The sequence below is a fragment of the Dama dama genome, chromosome 20 (assembly GCF_033118175.1).
Source record: "Dama dama isolate Ldn47 chromosome 20, ASM3311817v1, whole genome shotgun sequence".
Taxonomy (NCBI): Eukaryota; Metazoa; Chordata; class Mammalia; order Artiodactyla; family Cervidae; genus Dama; species Dama dama.
In genome coordinates this window covers 11,000,906-11,018,739 of record NC_083700.1, presented here as the reverse complement: position 1 = coordinate 11,018,739, position 17,834 = coordinate 11,000,906, and the positions used below count along the sequence as shown (strand labels likewise).

Here is a 17,834-nt window from a genome sequence, read left to right as displayed (position 1 = left end):
AACAAAATTGAATCAGTAATCCACAAACTCCCCAAAAACAAAAGTCCAGGTCCAGATAGTTTCACAGGTAAATTCTACCAACATTGAGAGTTAATACCTATTCTTCTCAAATTATTCCAAAGACTGAAGCGGAAAGAACACTTCCAAACTCAGTTAATGAGTAAAACATTGCCTTGATACTAAAAGCTGACAAAGACCATAAGAAGCCAAAAACAGGCCAATATCCCTGATGAGCACAGATGCAAAAATCCTTAACAAAATATTAACAAACCAAATACAACAATACATTAAATCATTATAACTCAGAAAGTTCTATAAAGTAAGGGACACTGTTTTATACACTGCTAGACTACCAGCCAGAGAAGGCAATGGCACCCCACTCCAGTACTCTTGCCTGGAAAATCCCATGAACGAAGGAGAGTGGTAGGCTGCGGTCCATGGGGCCGCTAAGAGTCAGACAGGGCTGAGCGACTTCACTTTCACTTTTCACTTTCATGCATTGGAGAAGGAAATGGCAACCCACTCCAGTATTCTTGCCTGGAGAATCCCAGGGACAGGGGAGCCTGGTGGGGTCGCACAGAGTCAGACACGACTGAAGTGACTTAGCAGCAGCAGAATATCAGCACCCAGACTAGGGCTGACACTCAGTATGCATCTGCTAAATGAATGAATAACACTCAGCTTCTAGCTCCTCAGTCTGAGAACCTCTAAGTCTCCTAATCAAAAAGGAACTAAGGAACTAATCAAAGAGAATGGGCTTTAGAAGAATTCCCTGGCAATCCAGTGGTTAGGACCCAGTGCTTTTACTGCTAAGAGCCCAGGTTCAATCCCTGGTCAGGAAACTAAGATCCCACAAGCCACATGTTGTGCCCCACCCCCCAAAAAGAAAGAGAATGGGCTTCATTATCAAACGAATTTTGGAGGAAAAAGAACACTGAAAGAAAACTGTGCCAAGAACATTTAGGGCGGAAAAGGAGAAAAGCTTCAACTACATGGCTCTTAGACTTTTACTTTTCCTTGTCATCCTACTATACACTTATTGGAGACAAAATTAATAGAGAATCACTCTCAAGTCTTAAAAACTGAACCAAAGGGAAAAAGAGAAGAAATGGCCCTTACCTGCTGCAAAGAGGTTAAGGTTAGGGTGGGCAGCTAAGACCCAGAAACGATCATGGTCCCTGCGGAATGTCTGAACTCCAGTCCTAGGAAAGCAAAAGGTATATAAAGAAAAATATTAATTTCCAAGAAAACTTCAGTCTATCACACATAAGAGTACTATGTAGTACTAAGTAGGCCAGCACACTGATAAAAAGTAAATCAAGTACAGTGAAGGGGCATATTTTAAATAAAGACAGTCACAAATTCTACCAAAGAACAGAAAGAGGACTTTAAACCGACTCTATTATTTTCATATTAAGACTTCCCCACTCATCATAATTTTCTACTATACTGTTTTCATTTAATATTCCTTATTTCTGTAGCTACAGAAGAAACTGCTTAAATATAAGGCACAAAAAGAACACAAGCAGAAATTTCTATTTGATGGAAAATTTGTAAATGATGGCTAATCTCTGGGTCCCTTTAAGTTTTCATAAAATATAATTTGATTTTTCTATATGCAGAGGATGATAAGAAACAAAAAGTCGTAATCTGATTTTTAAAAAGAACAGAGTAAAAGAGAGAAAGGGGCTTTCTCCTGGGTTTGGTCACATACCACTGTAACCCCCTTACCGCTTAGACATGTCCCAGACTCGGATACTCTTGTCCTCAGAATTGCTGAGGATCAACTCTTGACGAGGGTGGAAGACAGCACAAGATACATTGTTGTAATGGCCTCGACAGGTATCAACCTCCCATGCCTTTGATTCTGAAAGACAAAAAAGAATTAGGTCACCACAATTCCCTACTACTGTAAGTTTGGGGTTTTGAATTATGACATTCTTTAACCAAATGCTAGATACTACAAAATCTTCAGTAGCATCCCACTTCTTTCCAATAGGTCAATTTTCTTCATTCATGACTCTGAATCTAAGTATTTCTTTATTTCATTCTGACCTGCCTATCAACTATAGCACCTGTTCTCTGTCATTCTTCATCTCCTTACCCTGCCTTGTCACTAGCTGCCATTATAAAAGCCTCATATGGCAGGAATTTTATCTGGTTTAGTCATCATTATATCTTCAGAGCCTTGAACAATGGTTAGTACAAAGTAGGTACTCAATAAATACCTGTTGAATAAATGGAATTCTTATTTAAAATTATGTTCATACTCCTCTAAATCAGGATACCATCAAACGAAAAAAAGGGAATAGAGCAACTGTCATGTTCCCAGGATAAGCCTAACAACCTAAGGTAGGAAAATAGGTCACTAAATCCAGAACACCTGACTTTTTCAGCTTGCTGGGCAGCAGCCAGTGTTTTAGGTATGATAACACTGTTACTGTTTCACTCACCATTCATACGCCATATCTTCACTTGACGGTCATCTGCCCCAGATACAATGAGTGGCATAGTAGGGTGAAATGCAGCCCAGTTAACTCCACGATCATGACCCTGTACCAAAAAAAAAAAGTGGTTTGCAAAATCAAAAAAAGTGATTCTTTATATCTATTACTCAAAGCAATGGACCAATGGACCATGCTCATGGTTATAAAAGATGTCTGTGATTTTCACTCCATGTGAAAAAGACTCAAGGGACCACTCCTCTAAGATTTGACCATGAGTCACTAACTACATCAATCTATCCAATATTATTCCCAAACTCTCATGGGAATTCCCAAATTCTTTCTCTTTCAAATTCAGCTTCATCTGCATTTGGGATATACTGCCTTGCTTTGTTACTGGCCAGTTATATTGTATTTCTCCAACCAGCTACTAGCATCTCAAAAATAAAGACCAATTTTATAACTTAATCAAGAAATTCTCAAAGTGCAGTCAAGAAACTCTATCCCCAAGAACTTTTTAGGAAACCCCAGCAATGTTAAAAATTATTTTCATAATAATACTAAAATGCTATTTACCCTTTTCATTCTTATTCTCCCACACATATAGAGTTTTACAGAGGTTACATGACATGTGATGATGTCATTGCTTTGATGGCTAATAAGACTATATCCTCATATATCCCACGTTTTTAAGTTCTTGGTTTCAATTTCAAATATGGTAAAAACTGATAAATATGGTAAAAACAGATATAATGCACATAAAAACTCTCTGGGGTCCTCAATAAGTTTTAAGAGTATAAAAAGGTTCTCAGACCAGAAAGTTTAAAAACTGCTGATTTTAAGATATCTTTTATAAGATTTATAAGTTTATACTCTGTACCAGAATCACAGATAAAGTAGTGTCAAGTTAGCAGTATTTTTGAGGTACCATACTGTGGTGAAAAACACCTGGGTTGTGGAGTCAGACAGATACAAATTCAAACTTCAGTTCTTCAATTTACTAGACACGTGTGTGTGTGCGTGTGGACTGTAGCCTGCCAGGTTCCTCTGTCCATGGCATTCTCCAGGCAAGAATACTTGAATGGGTTGCCATTTCCTTCTTCAAGACACATGTAGATTTTGGTAAATAACTTACTTTCTCTAAATCTCAAATTTTTCATCTGCAAAATGAAGTTAATAGTATCTCCACCAGCAGACAGCTGTAAAGATTAGATACTTTAAAAAATCTACTTTCCCTTATGCCTTTCTATTTTCCCACCATGTAAACAAGTTACTTACACATGGCTGGTTCTCAATAACTTTGATTAACTATCCTCCCCTTTCCCAAGAGGCTTGACAATGAACTCTGCTTTGGGATGGTGATGGAGCCTATGCCAGCTTTCTCCCTCTCTCCCCAGTGGGTTTAAAAGGTAACATGATTCTCCCCCAGGTAGCATTTAAACTTCAATTGTCTACTGGCTCACCTACCATTCTATTTTCAGTGCCTCAAATAGCACCTGGCACCCAGTAAACCCTGCATAAGTCTCTGTTGAAGGAATGAATAAATGAACAGCATACTGTCACTGCTTCCCTGGTGAAGAGCCCATATCCAGCCACTGGCTATAGAGATAAGTACCTCTAGTACATGCTTCACCACTGCATCCGTAGTTCCAAACAGATCAACCCCAGTTATTCCTCTCACATCCGACTCCACTGCACCAGGGGACAAGTTTTTTTTCCTTAGACCTTTGAAGGGGTGAGGAGTGGGATGAAAGATGTAAACATGTTACCAAAACGAGCACAGTAATCAAAGCACCCAAAGGTACAGTGATACACTAAAATTAAGGAAAAAGAAGGGGAAAAGAAATTTAAAGAGACTAAAGAAAGATGCAAGAGCTCTTATGTATCTCAAATATAAAACATTTTATTTGGTGGATGATATTGTCAAACTATAAACTGCAAAAAGTGTACTCTTATTTCCTTCTTGACTCTTGGGCAGTGGATAAAATGATTAAAACTCTCATTATTCCTTTAAACACTTGCTCAAGAGACTGGTTATAGATCTGAACATATGTATTTTGTCATTAAAATTTTCAGAGGCTATAGGGAGAAATCAGCCTGTAATTTGAAAACAGCAGAAAAAAGACACCAGGATAAGGTCATTCTTATTTGTATAGGACTGGCACTTAAGGCTCAACCACAATCTGTCCTTAAAATTTGAATTATCTGTGCTATAGTCAGAACCCAAATTACAATAACACTACTGCCTTACAGGTGAAAAGCATCTTGCAGTTTTCAAAGTTGATCTGATTGACAACCCTTTGAGGAAGGCAAGCAGGTATAATAATACCAGTTTATAGATGAGAAAATGCAATTGGGACTAAAATCCTATCTTCTGGAGTATTTGGAAGGTGGGGAGAAGAAAATGAAACTACTTGGCATTTACAAAGTTAAAAAGCCAAATATCTGTAATAGAAGGGGGAAAAAAAGCTATCATTGAAAACAAAACCTAAGTAGTTTTACATCTAAATGTTGGCACCTGTAAGAAAATACAAAAAATTAAGTTCAATGACTGTATCTTCACTGTTTTAAAATTACAATGTAACTTTTCTATTATAATGGCATATAAACATCAGCATTAGAGAAGCAAGTGCTTAAAAGGGCACAACAGTTTTACTTATCTTGTACCCTGTCCATGATAAGCATTTAGCCAACTGGTAGACAGAAATAAAGCCAATGCTTAAAAAAATAAAATAAGCATTCTTCCAAGGTTTCATAAATACATTATTACAGGAATGCCTCCTTTCACTTATTTCACTTTATCCCTTTCATGGGATCTGTCAACTTTTTCTAATGAGTCTGATGCATGAAACAGATTCAAAGGAAGATACAAAGACAGACAGCTGTGAGGAACTTCACCTCCAATAAGCTTCAACAAACACATTAAAAGGAAAGCTGTATGACAGAATGGAAGCCTTTGTTGTAATTGCTTGTAACGATCCAGGAAAAGTGGAAGAGCAAAAACAGACAGATGAATAGTGACAGGCAGTGAAAAGATACTGTGAGAAGAAATATTTGAGCCTTCAACAAGCTACTCACTAGGACTGAACGACAGATGGAAAATTTCTACAGCAGCTACTCAAATCCAGAGGGGGGAGGACACTCTCAGAATGGACCAGTCTGACGCACACTTCCCAGCGGGAGCCAGGGGAAGCAGTAACAAGCATGAGTACAGGGTTTGGCAGCAGAGTAATGTTTTTTAGTGGTCATTTCAAAGACTAGCCCTGAATCCCATGGGCTTCACATGCAAAAGTACAAGCACATTAAAACAATCTCACTGTCAGTTTACCTGGAAGCTCAAGCTAAAAACATAAATTATTTTTAAAATCTAGGTTGTAAATATATTCCCTTTTAAACAAATATTTTTTGCCAGGCTAATACAAAAGATCAGGTTACGCTAAGCCCCCTGGCTTAATCCTCATGGGAGAGGTATCTAGAACACAGGTTTTCCTTAAAAATCTGTTTTCTTATTATTTACTTAGTGCAGAGAGTGTCCCTCTTTAAAGAGAGGTACTCAGAAAGATTAGAATTTTAACCAGTCCTCTAGATTTGAGTCTTCTGACTCAGAACTAATTTTTTCCTCTTGGAAATACTGTCAATATTAGCTCTAGTTCCTAACAGAGCTGATTGCTAATTTCTCTTCCGGTGTTCAGATTTATTTGAACCAAGGCAAAAGAACTCTGCTAAAAAGAGTATGCTGACTTCTAGAGGAGGAAGAATGCGTAAGTCTATCCCCAAAGCTCCTTCCACTTGGTTAAATACCAAAGCATCTCCTTCCATTCTGGTTAAGGGGTTACTGGAAATCAAGAGAGTTGTGAGTATAGAAAAACACTTAGACATGGTAAAGAAAGCATTAACATTAGCAACATTAGTACAAAATTTTCAGTACCACACACACCAAGTATAGCAATTGTAATGTTATTATATAGTAATCCATGCACTTTACACATTCAAGAGCAAGTATAAACCCCAACTGGGGTCATACTTTCTCCCTCTCTTCTCCGATTTAGGGCCTTTGATTGTGACGCAAATATGTTTTCCTACGAAAGTGAAGAAAATGATTTCTTGCCCTGGGCATTTCATGATGACCAAAGAGAATCCATTTACCTAAGGATTACCAAATTGCTTTTGCTAGGTCACAGGGAAACTGCTCTGCCAGCTTCAGGTGGCATCAACACTACTCTTATTTAAAGAGTGGAGCAGTAAAAGGCCCTTCCCAATCCCATGTTCTAGGAAAGATTTAAGCCCCAATGGTCTAAGGATTGGTTTATGTATATAACAAATTCACTTCTCTGTGATCTAGAAGGGCAGTACCTGTATACCATTCTTAGAACTGAGAAAACAGTCACTAAAAAGTGTCTTAGTAGCAGGTAACTGTCTCACAGATCCCCAGTTGAGAAAGGCTATTCTAAGTAAATGCCCCTGGTCAGCGCAAACAGCATCAACTGGGACCCAGCTCCATTTGGCTCCTAAATGCTGAGACAGAGAGGGTGCTTTGAAAGTGTGCACAGTTAACAACTATTGAAGGTCAGAGCTTGGTTACTGGAGGAGTGACTGATAAGCTCCCTGGTACTAGCAGTGAGGAGAGGGCACAGGATCCACAGTGCCTGTGCCCCACTCTTCCTGCTGGCATGGCTGGTCACATCTGGGTGTACTTCAAAAAACCCAGCTAGTCTGACGGAAAACTGCAATGGCAGAAGCCCTAGCAGAAGAGAGTGCGACTGCCCTATCTCCAATACAGTCTTATTTATACCACTTCTTTCTTAACTCTGAACCTTTGAAAACCGCAGAGCATGATGCAGAGCTTTTACTTTCCAACTGTCCTCATCTTTCCCTTGGCTTATTTCCATACGACATGAATCTTAAATAACTGCTATTACAACATTCCACATGTTGCACCCAGGAATCCAAATTCTCAACTTGCTGTTTATTAATGGTTTGTTAGAACAGCACGTATTAATATCATACTGCTCCGGCCCACCACGACACAAGGAGTTGGGAAAAGTTATCAACTTTCTTTGTTACCACAAAGAACCTGGAAAAGACCTACAAGGAGTCCTTCTTTTCACAGAATGAAAACAGTGCTCTGTGGACTAGCCATGGACTTTTCAGAGTCCAATCTCTAAGAATTTCTAAGGCAACAAACAACTAGAAACAATTTAGCAACTGCTAAATAAATTTAACTGGGCAGAGAACTATAGCATTTAGTTTCATTTCCCTACAGCATTTCTCAAGAAAGCACTTCCATTTTTCTAGTATGTCAATCTCATAGGTACAGCCCTTTCTCTGCATTTAAATTCTCAGTTCTCTATACAGTCCTAAAAATTTAAATTCTTATCCCCAAATTAAGATACTGTATATAAACTGTGAAAGGAAGAATTATCCCAGCTACTCAAAATCTACAAGTTATTTTTCATCCTAGAAGTCTGCCTGTTAAAAGGTTTTCTGGACATGAAAATCCTTCCTCCAACCCTCACTCTCTTTACAGTAGATGGTATATAATAGAAGGATTTTCCTATTTCTAAATGAAGCCACAGGCTCTAAAAGCCCTGTTTCCCTGTACTAATCTATTCCCAAAATTCATTTCTGTCAGAGATTTTTCTTATTTTAGTGGAAAGCTTGATTCTTAAATATTCCCAACAGTACAAAGATTGATCTAACTAAAATGTGGAATTTTCTTAAAATTAAATTTTCTAGAGCAACAACTTTCCTTAGAATACTTCTAACATGAACCATCAAACCACATTTAATATCCTCAGAAACAAAGACACTATTACATGAAAACAGAATACCCTAAATTTTTCTGTTCCAAGTCAACTACCCTCACTATTTTAAGCAATTGCAGTTTTGCGCCAGACACAACTAGGTTGTCCCCTGAACTTGGGCAGCTCACCAGAAATATCCCAAACGCGCACAGTCTGGTCCAGGCTGGCTGATACGACCAGGTCTTCTGAAGGATGGAACTGAGCACACATTACATAATGATTGTGCCCTGTTAACACACTGCAAGAGGAAGAAAAAAAGACAATACCAAATTAGAGGTAGGAATCAACAGACTCCTACATGTTAAATGCTATATTCCACATTGAACAGATGAAGGTCCAATTACACTCTTTTGGAGGCCAAGGCAAGTCATCTTAACAATTCTGAATTAATAATAATCAGCAGAGTCGGCTATTTCAAGCTTGGCTCTCTTCTTGCTTGTAATGTTTCAGTGTTTATTACTAGTTTCAAAAGAACTGAGACTGCACAGCACTCCTCTCATTAACGATGCATTAAAATATCAAAATAAATGAAATCTTATTCATACTAAAACTATCTGTTAGATTTTAAGGGGGTATCCCTTTTAAAGGATGTCACTTTAAATGGTCCTTACATACTTATAAAAAGCTCTATAACCAAACACAAAGCAGGACAGAGCTCTAGACCCTGACTCACGTTTCTTGGAAACAGAACTGAAAACCAGCTAAAAATTTTGTCTCAAAAGCCTAGCTATATGACTTCTTTCCCCTGGAAAGAAATGATCAGAAAATCCAGGTTCACATATTACTAATGAGATTGCTTCTGTATTTATCTTTTTATATACAAGAGTGTCTTACAAATACAATCAGTAATTAATCAACAGACACAGCCCATTAGGGACAGGAGATGACTGTTCTAAAGAGAAGTTGATTATGAGAAAACTAGAAATGAAGGTGTTTTTGAGCTGTCTCCTGCTTTACCAGACACAGGTTCTAGACTGCCAGTTCCACACTCGGATGGTCTGATCATCTGAGGCACTCAGAATCCAAGGATATTCCTGAAAAATATTCCAGACAAAGGGTTTGAACATTAACAGATGTGTTCTTCCAGGTTCCATTTCTCTCTTTGGAGGAACTATTTCATTGTCTGACATCCAGCTAGTCTCTAAACGATTCTGAGTTACCAGGCTAGTTGTCTGTTCCTCCTACCATTCTACCAGCTCTTCCCAACTTCGGGACTTTCAACTATAAGGTTTAACAGTGGAAGCCAGACCATAACAGATTCTCAGAGACAAATAGTATAATATACATTTACATTTACATATGTGCTTATGTGTATGTGATTTATATTTATAAATAGTTAATCTTGTAAATCAAGATCCTGTGAAAGGATCTCTGTTTAACTCTAAGACTGGAATATTGTTTTAAAGTCTGACTTGTCCCTGCCAGACCATCCAGTCTCAAAAATTCCAGAGTCTCAGAAAAGAAAGCAGAAAGTAACATGTAAAAAAATTCAGCCCTTTTACAGTCTTTAAACTTTTTAAGAGAAGGAAGTATTTCTTAGTCACAGCTGTCTCTCTGGTGTTAAGCAGAGAACTTAACAAGCACAAGGTACACACATACTTACTAAACTGAAAAAAAAAAAGGAAATAAGCTTTTCCTAAGTTTCCAGTTGAATGGTAACTTGTTCTAGGCAAGAGTCTTCAGCAAGTCCTTCATGGCAATGACAAACAGTTCCTTCTGAATAGATTTACCTATTGAATGGTTATCATTTTCAACTATTTCAGCTATAAGTTTCACATTCATCTTCTCCTATTCTACCCTAATTCTTTTTAACTTTAAAAAAGGAAATAGAGAATAATTAGCCCAGAATTTATTGTTCATTTTGTCATACTCTTTCTTACTTAATTCAAGAGACTTAAGTTTACTAAGAGTCAAGGAATAGTACAAGTTAATTCTAATAGCATATATTAATAATTATAGAGAAATCCAGTCAGGATGGGAAGAGAATAAGAGGCTGGGAGTCTTAATCTTTAACTCAGTATCTGTCTACTATGAAACCTAACAAATCAAAAAAGGTAGTAAGCTTGGCTAAGGGAACAGCCTCTACCAGACCCTAAAATCCTAGGATAAAAGCATATGATTGTCAATGCTTCAAAACATTAGGCAGCATCAAAATGGCATCTTATCTTGACATTCCTCCAAGAAACACCTACTTAGTAACACCCCACATGTGATTAGCCTGCAAACTTCTGTTTGCCAGTTCAGCAAATTTAAAATCAAATCTCTGCTTTTCCCTACAGAGAATCAATGTCTTCCTCATAAAGGCCACTGAATCCAATTAAATTCAAATATAACCCTGAGTGCTTCCTCTCACAGAAGGAAACAAAGCAGAGGGGCCAACACGCCACAGATCCGAGAAGAATCAATAACGTGGTTCTGTTATCAAAAGCATGGATTCTTCAGGAGCATGGAGAAGGTTCCTACAGGGAAACTGCAGAATGCTCTAAAACTAGAGCCACAACAGTTACTTACATGATGAAAAAACGTAGTGCGGATGTAGTCTAAGTGCCCAAGCAACGTGAAGAGACAGCGCCGAAGCTTGTAATTCCACACCTGCAAAGAGAGAAATTCAACTAAAGGAGTAAAGACATAAAGTTGTGAGCCTCTATAATGCGCAGGTTTCTCGATAAACAAGCTGGGATTTATATTTTGGCATCTTTAAATAGGTAGAACTCTTGACAGGGAACCTTGTTTAAGGCTGGAGGGGAAAAGACTATGAATGAAAATGTAAGTAGCTACACACATGTGGGGAGCGGGAAAAGCAAGGCTAGTGAAACCTGAAAGAAAATGACGGAAAGGCTTTTCTTTTTTTCTGGGAAGAAATCACGTCTATTTAATAAGACAAAATGTTTATCTAAGGCTCAGCTTGAAACTCTTCTACTGAATAATTGTGTTCTTACCTTGAATATAGACCCCTTACTTGGTGCTTACCTATCACCTTAATTGTGGGTAAAAAAAGTAGGACGGATATGACTTCAAAGGAAACAATAATAGAACATATAGCATCATCTTTTGTTAGGCTTGGTGGCAAAAGATGCCCATACATTCATGGTCTGTACTCATCTATCATGCAAATTACTTTAACTCAACACTATGGAAAATACAACATTGCTCAGATATGCTGAGCTACGCAGAAAAATATTATATTTAGATAAGAAGTTAAGCCAGCTACCAAAGTATCAGGCATCGATGGACACAACTGAGAAAGACGCTGAAACCAAGACCATAAACGTAAGATAGCTCACACTTCCTATCCAGAAAAACTCCCAAAAGTATAAAAAGAGACAGATGCCTTTTTCCCTTCTATAAAATTTAATGCTTGTTTATAATCTATCCAGGCCAGCCTGTTACTATTTTTTCCTATTTTTACTTAAAAATTGTTTTCTTTCATAAATCACAAGTGATCCATTTCCTGTAACAAATTTGAATAACCCCAAATCCAGCATTTCCAAACAAGAATGTAAGCTCCCTAAAGGCAGGGTCCTTGTCCATCATGCTCAACACTATACCCCCAGCATTTAATGTAGCAGTTAACACTTAGTAGGTGCACAAAAGGTATGTGCAGCAGAAATGAGAAAAGATAAATAACACAAAAAGTGAAAATATTAGAATATACTCACATTCATCTGTTGAGTCATCTATAAATAAATACACATGTATACAGTGGAGTTTGACTTTCAAACAAAAATTAGATCATACCATAAATACTATTGTGTAACTAGCTTTTTCCCCCTTATAGAGTTCAGTTTTTTAAACTTTCATTCATTATTTCTTGCTTCAAATCATCTTGATTCCTTTACAGGCCTCTATCAAGTTCCAGAACTATGAATTCTGAAAGACCTATAGGGTTTTTAGACTCTGGCCATTTGTGATTCCTGTCTTACTCTTTGTAAATCAGGATTATACTAATGCTACATTTATCTGGGTGTAGCAAAAAATATGATGGTCCACAAACATGACTTTTCAAGATGATCCTACTTTCATCAGAGTAATATAAATCCCAGCATGATAGCACTACATACCCATCAATTAACTAAATAACATCTTTCAGATATAATTCAAATCCCATATAATTCACCCATTCTAGAATTCAGTAGTTCTTAATACATAGTTATTTAACCATGAGCACAATCAATTTTAGAACATTTCATTACCATCAAATGAAAACTATACCCATTAGGAGTCATTCCTCATTTTCTCCCAATCCCCTCAAACTCCAGACAACCATTAATCAACCATTAATCAACTGATTTGCTCTACTGATCTGAACACTGCAAGTAAATGCAAATTAATCCATTTTCAAAAGTACTAATGACTTTGGGAAAAAATTGTTTTCTTAAATGTCACTCAGTGTTTGTCTTAAACAGATCATGAAGAACCCAAGTTAACCATTCTTAATACTCAATGGTCATCACTTTACTAGAAATATGACCAGGGAGGGACAGCCTGAGGAGCTTCTGAGGCCCATCAGGTGGTCCAAGCTTCCACTGCCTGCCCCCAGGATCAGTGCCTAAAATCTAGGAAGAGAGCTGTCCTTCCTATCATTCTAATGCACATTTTCTCTACAGGCAGCTGTCACTCTTCATGCCTGTCATGTAAGTCCTACTGTATAATTTATAGCTTCCTTAGGTAGCTTCTGAAAAAGATTATTTTTTTCATGAAGTAAATTTTTCTGGTGCGGTTGGATACATCATCTCCTCTCCATTTTTAATGTTACTGCCGAAGCTCATGCTCTGTTCATTACCCACGTGGACTTTTGTAATGGTCTCCTAACTAGGATCTGCCTCCAGTCTTGCCCAAGTCATCCAACCTTTTCTCTATATTGCCATTTAAGTAACCTTTTTTTTTTTTTTAAAAAGTGAATCTGGGGGCTTCTCTGGTGACTCAGTGGTGAAGAAACGGCCTGCCGATACAGGAGACACAGGTTGATTCCTGGTCCGGGAAGAGCCCACGTGCCACGCAGGAACTAAGCCTGTGCTCACGCGCAGCTCCTGAGCCCGTGCACTCTGGAGCCTGCACTCCACAACCAGAGAAGAAATCACAATGAGAAGCCTGCACGGAGCAACTCGAGAGCAGCCCCGACTCACACACGAGAGAAGAGCCTGCAGAGCAACGAAGGCCCAGCACAGCCAAATAAGTAAATAAATAAACGTCAAGCTAGTATCACTCCTCTGAGTAAACTCCTTTAATGGTTCCTCGTTATTTGTATGATAACATCCAAACTTCTGAGTACTACAGAGACGTACTCCATCACCCAGCCCTTCTCATCTTCTGCTCCTCTCACCTTTCTTCCAGATTCTATCCAAAACTAATCATAGTTTCTCAAATGTACCCAGCTATGTCATGCTTTTTGCTCTTGTACCTAGACTGTCCTTACCCATTTCATTTTATCTATCTACGGTACATTCACTAACCTGTACATGCTATTATTAGGGTATATATTTAACTCCTCCATTAGAATAAAAGCTCCTTGAGAACAGAGACCATTTCTTATTTACTTTTGAATTCTAAAAATAAAAAAACAGCATCTGCAACATAGTAAACATTCAATAAATGTTCACTGGATAAGTGCTCTGGATAATGTCAAAAGCCTGAGCTCTAAACAAATGAGACATCTGACTTTTTAGTCCCTTCTGTGATTCCCAAACTTCACATTGCCTGTCCTTTACTCCCAGTCATGATAGACCCATTATACCTTAATCTTATAGTCGTCTCCTCCAGAGACAAACAGTGGCTGCTGCTTATGGAAGTCAATGCCTCGTACTGGACCTAGGGAAGAAAGCAGGCAAAACATGTTAAAAAGACAGTTATGCTCCGAGTCTCCAAGGTGATTCTTATTCAGAATTTTCCAGTTCTATCCCTCCCATGTTCTTTAATCCTAAAGAAACCTTAAACTACTCCAGAAGACAATACTTATATTTCTTTTAGCTTCTTCCTAGAAACTGTTATCTTACCATCATGTTCGTCAAACTTGTCAATGAGGGTACACATCCGATAGTCCCATAACTGGATGACGCCATTGTGTAAACTGGTCAGGATCCAGGGTCTTTTGGGGTGAAAGCTGAGTCCTGGATAAAAAAAAAAAAGACAATGATCCAATGAGCAAAGTAAGCCCCACAATGTTACCTCCTGCCAACTGTGATAAGAAAATGGGACAGCTAGGTAAAAACTGGATTCATATATTTATTCACTGGATGCCACACATCGTGACTTTTATGGTATCATGTGTTGGATTTTTTATTATATTTCCTTAAATACTGCTGGGCTCTGGTTTAGGATGCAGTTACTTCAAATTAGTTGATCCTTTAGAGGCTTGCTTTTTAAGTTTTGGATGGGTCCACAGCAGCTTTTAGCCTAGGTCTAATCTGACATCACTATTAAAGCAATACCCACTGCCTGTTTTCCAATGTCTGAAAACCTTTGTTTCATATGTTTTGTTCAGTTGTGCAGCTATTTAAGGTGGGAAGATAAACCTGGTCTCTGTTATTCCATTATGACTGGGAATGGGAGTCCGCAGTAGTTTGGAGAGTATACTTTCAGGTTTTTAATGCAATCCATATTGTTTTATGAAAATGGATATAACATTATAATATTCTACAAACTTGTTTTCTCACTTAACTACATATAATGTATCTCATAACACTTTAAGTACATCTAGACTTAGCCTTTCTTTTTTAATGACTGCAATGTACAAATACGCCACTTTTTAAACTATTCTACTAATGGGCATTTAAGTTTTTCCCCCTTTTATCTACCAGAAAACATGATCCAATGAAGATGCTTCCACACATAATCCAGTCTGTTTGTATTATTACTGATTTACACTAAAGACTGGAAATGAGATTTGTTCGGGAATAGGTATGTGCATTTAACATTTTGGAAGATACTATTTGATTGCAAAAAGACTGTATCAATATACAGTCTCACCAAGTTTCTGAAGGTACTGAGAATAGGATGGTATCAGTTATTTGTTGTTTTGTTTGTTTTAGTACTCTAACACCACTTCTTTCATTACTAGTGAGGTAAAGAGTATTTTGATTTATTTATTTAACATTTTTATTTCTTCTTCTAAGCTGTCCATTTTCCATTAGGTTGCTCATTCCCCACCCTCATTCCCATTATATACAAGAACATTCATTAATAGATATTAACTCTCAAATATTTTGATATCCCCTCCCTGGCCAATTTTCTTCCCTATGCCTGATAAGGAAATTAGGAGCAGAAAACAAAGCTCCAGGATTATAAAGACACATTTCAGCCATCCAGGAATTCTTAATGGCACTCTTCCTTATGATCAAGATTCCCAAGAGACATAGAAACTTCTCAAAATCTATTCTCACATTAATAATGGCCTCCAGTTTTTGAGCTATTGAGTCTACGCCAGTCATCTTTTATATACTTTCTCATTTTAATTATCTCTAAAAAAGAATGTTAATTATTCACATATTCACTTCAGTTCATTCGCTCAGTTGTGTCCAACTCTTTGAGAACTCATGAACCGCAGCACGCCAGGCCTCCCTGTCCATCACCAACTCCTGGAGTTCACCCAAACCCATGTCCATCGAGTTGATGATGCCACCCAACCATCTCATCCTCTGTCGTTCCCTTCTCCTCCTGCCCCCAATCCCTCCCAGCATCAGGGTCTTTTCCAATGAGTCAGCTCTTCACATCAGGTGGCCAAAGTATTGGAATTTCAGCTTCAGCATCAGTCCTTCCAATGAACACCCAGGACTGATCTCCTTTAGGATGACTGGTTGGATCTCCTTGCAGTCCAAGGGACTCTCAAGAGTCTTCTCCAACACCACAGTTCAAAAGCATCAATTCTTCGGTGCTCAGCTTTCTTTATAGTCTAAATCTCACATCCATACATGACCACTGGAAAAACCATAGCCTTGACTAGACGGAACTTTGTTGGCAATAATAATGACTCTGCTTTTTAATATGCTGTCTAGGTTGGTCATAACTTTCCTTCCAAAGAGTAAGCGTCTTTTAATTTCATGGCTGCAGTCACCATCTGCAGTGATTTTGGAGCCCAGAAAAATAAAATCAGCCACTGTTTCCCCATCTATTTGCCATGAAGTGATGGGACCAGATGCCATGATATTAGTTTTCTGAATGTTGAGCTTTAAGCCAACTTTTTCACTCTCCTCTTTCACTTTCATCAAGAGGCTCTTTAGTTCTTCACTTTCTGCCATAAGGGTGGTGTCATCTGCATATCTGAGGTTATTGATATTTCTCCCAGCAATCTTGATTCCAGCTTGTGCTTCCTCCAGCCCAGCAAGGAAATAGAAATGTTAAGTTGCCCAAAGTCCTGCAGTTCATTACTCAATGTTTCAGAATTCCAAAGTAAGCCCATATGACTCAAAATAGCAAGTTTCTAACCACTTTGCTATACTGCATCTTTTTTTTTTAATATTAGTAAATAGTCAAGGTACAAATCTTCTCCCCAAATCTCTGCCTCTGCCATTCTAACATTCTAAGAGATTACTCCTGCATTATCAGTTGTTTGCAATTCACCTACATTCAGTGATGCACAAGTTTTAGAGCTGTCATATTCAGGAAATAAAAATAAAAGATGTCCAAATTTAAATTTCAGATAAACAACCAGCAATACTAAAACGTTACTTGCTTTTTATCTGAAATTCAAATCCAATTCAGTTCAGTTGCTCACTAGTGTCCAACTCTTTGCGACTCCACTGACTGAAGCACACCAGGCTTCCCTGTCCATCACCAACTCCCGGAGCTTACTCAAACTCATGTCCATCCTGTCGGTGATGCCACCCAACAATCTCATCCTCTGTCGTCCCCTTCTCCCCCTGCCTTCAATCTTTCCCAGCATCAGCACCCAAATCTAATTAGGTGTTCTCTATTTTATCTGGCAACCTTTGCAAACTCAGATTTAACAATGTCCTGTTTCGCAAAAGAGGCACCGGATTTTAGTACGGTGCAGCCGAAGGCCTCCTTTAAGAGGGGTGGCCACTGCTCATTTCCGAAAAAACTAGACTTGGATACGAATAGCAGAGGTCCAGACTCAATTCCCTGGGCCACTCCCTACAACACAGTCATCAAAAAGCCAACAGGTCAGAATAAAAGTCGCGTACAGGACCCAGGAGAGGGGAGGAGAAAGAAACAGGGGGCAAGCCAAACGAACCTCCTGCGGTGCGTTAACCACTACAATTAAATCAAATCCCAAGGGCACACCAAAGGCGACAGGACTGCAGGTGAATCGCCCGCCAGCCCTAAAGGCCTCCCTCTGTCTCAGGTTCCTCTAGGTTCGTACGGTGGGCCCAATTCAGCCCGTTAAATCCTCCCTCTTTCTTCCCCAGTGACAGGGCTGCCCCTGACATCCAGCCTCCGAGCTCCCTTTTCTAATCTCCATTACCTTTGACCCGCGCACTCTTGGTCTCAAATTTGGTTAGCATCCTTCAGGTCTCCGGCTCCGAGCTGTTAACCGGAGTCCTGACACTCCCTGCCGGCCTACGGTTGCCTCCACGTCAGCGTCCCTCCGCCTCGACTCCCGGAAGTTCCACGGAAACGAACTTCCGGC

At 38.7% G+C, this 17,834-nt stretch overlaps 1 protein-coding gene across 1 annotated transcript in view; it reads right to left on the bottom strand.

Moving 5' to 3' along the window:
* COPA (COPI coat complex subunit alpha) overlaps window positions 1-17,825 on the bottom strand; it is a 42,747-nt gene extending 24,922 nt beyond the window's left edge. The window contains exons 1-10 of the mRNA XM_061120391.1: window positions 17,670-17,825; window positions 14,242-14,355; window positions 13,983-14,056; window positions 10,760-10,840; window positions 9,206-9,282; window positions 8,377-8,486; window positions 4,060-4,169; window positions 2,454-2,553; window positions 1,732-1,867; window positions 1,120-1,202 (exon numbers count right to left, since the gene is read on the bottom strand). Of these exons, the coding sequence (XP_060976374.1) occupies window positions 1,120-1,202; window positions 1,732-1,867; window positions 2,454-2,553; window positions 4,060-4,169; window positions 8,377-8,486; window positions 9,206-9,282; window positions 10,760-10,840; window positions 13,983-14,056; window positions 14,242-14,355; window positions 17,670-17,709 (925 nt within the window). The 5' untranslated portion in view covers window positions 17,710-17,825. The remainder of the gene's footprint in view (window positions 1-1,119; window positions 1,203-1,731; window positions 1,868-2,453; window positions 2,554-4,059; window positions 4,170-8,376; window positions 8,487-9,205; window positions 9,283-10,759; window positions 10,841-13,982; window positions 14,057-14,241; window positions 14,356-17,669) is intronic.
* Window positions 17,826-17,834: the final 9 nt, after the last annotated feature.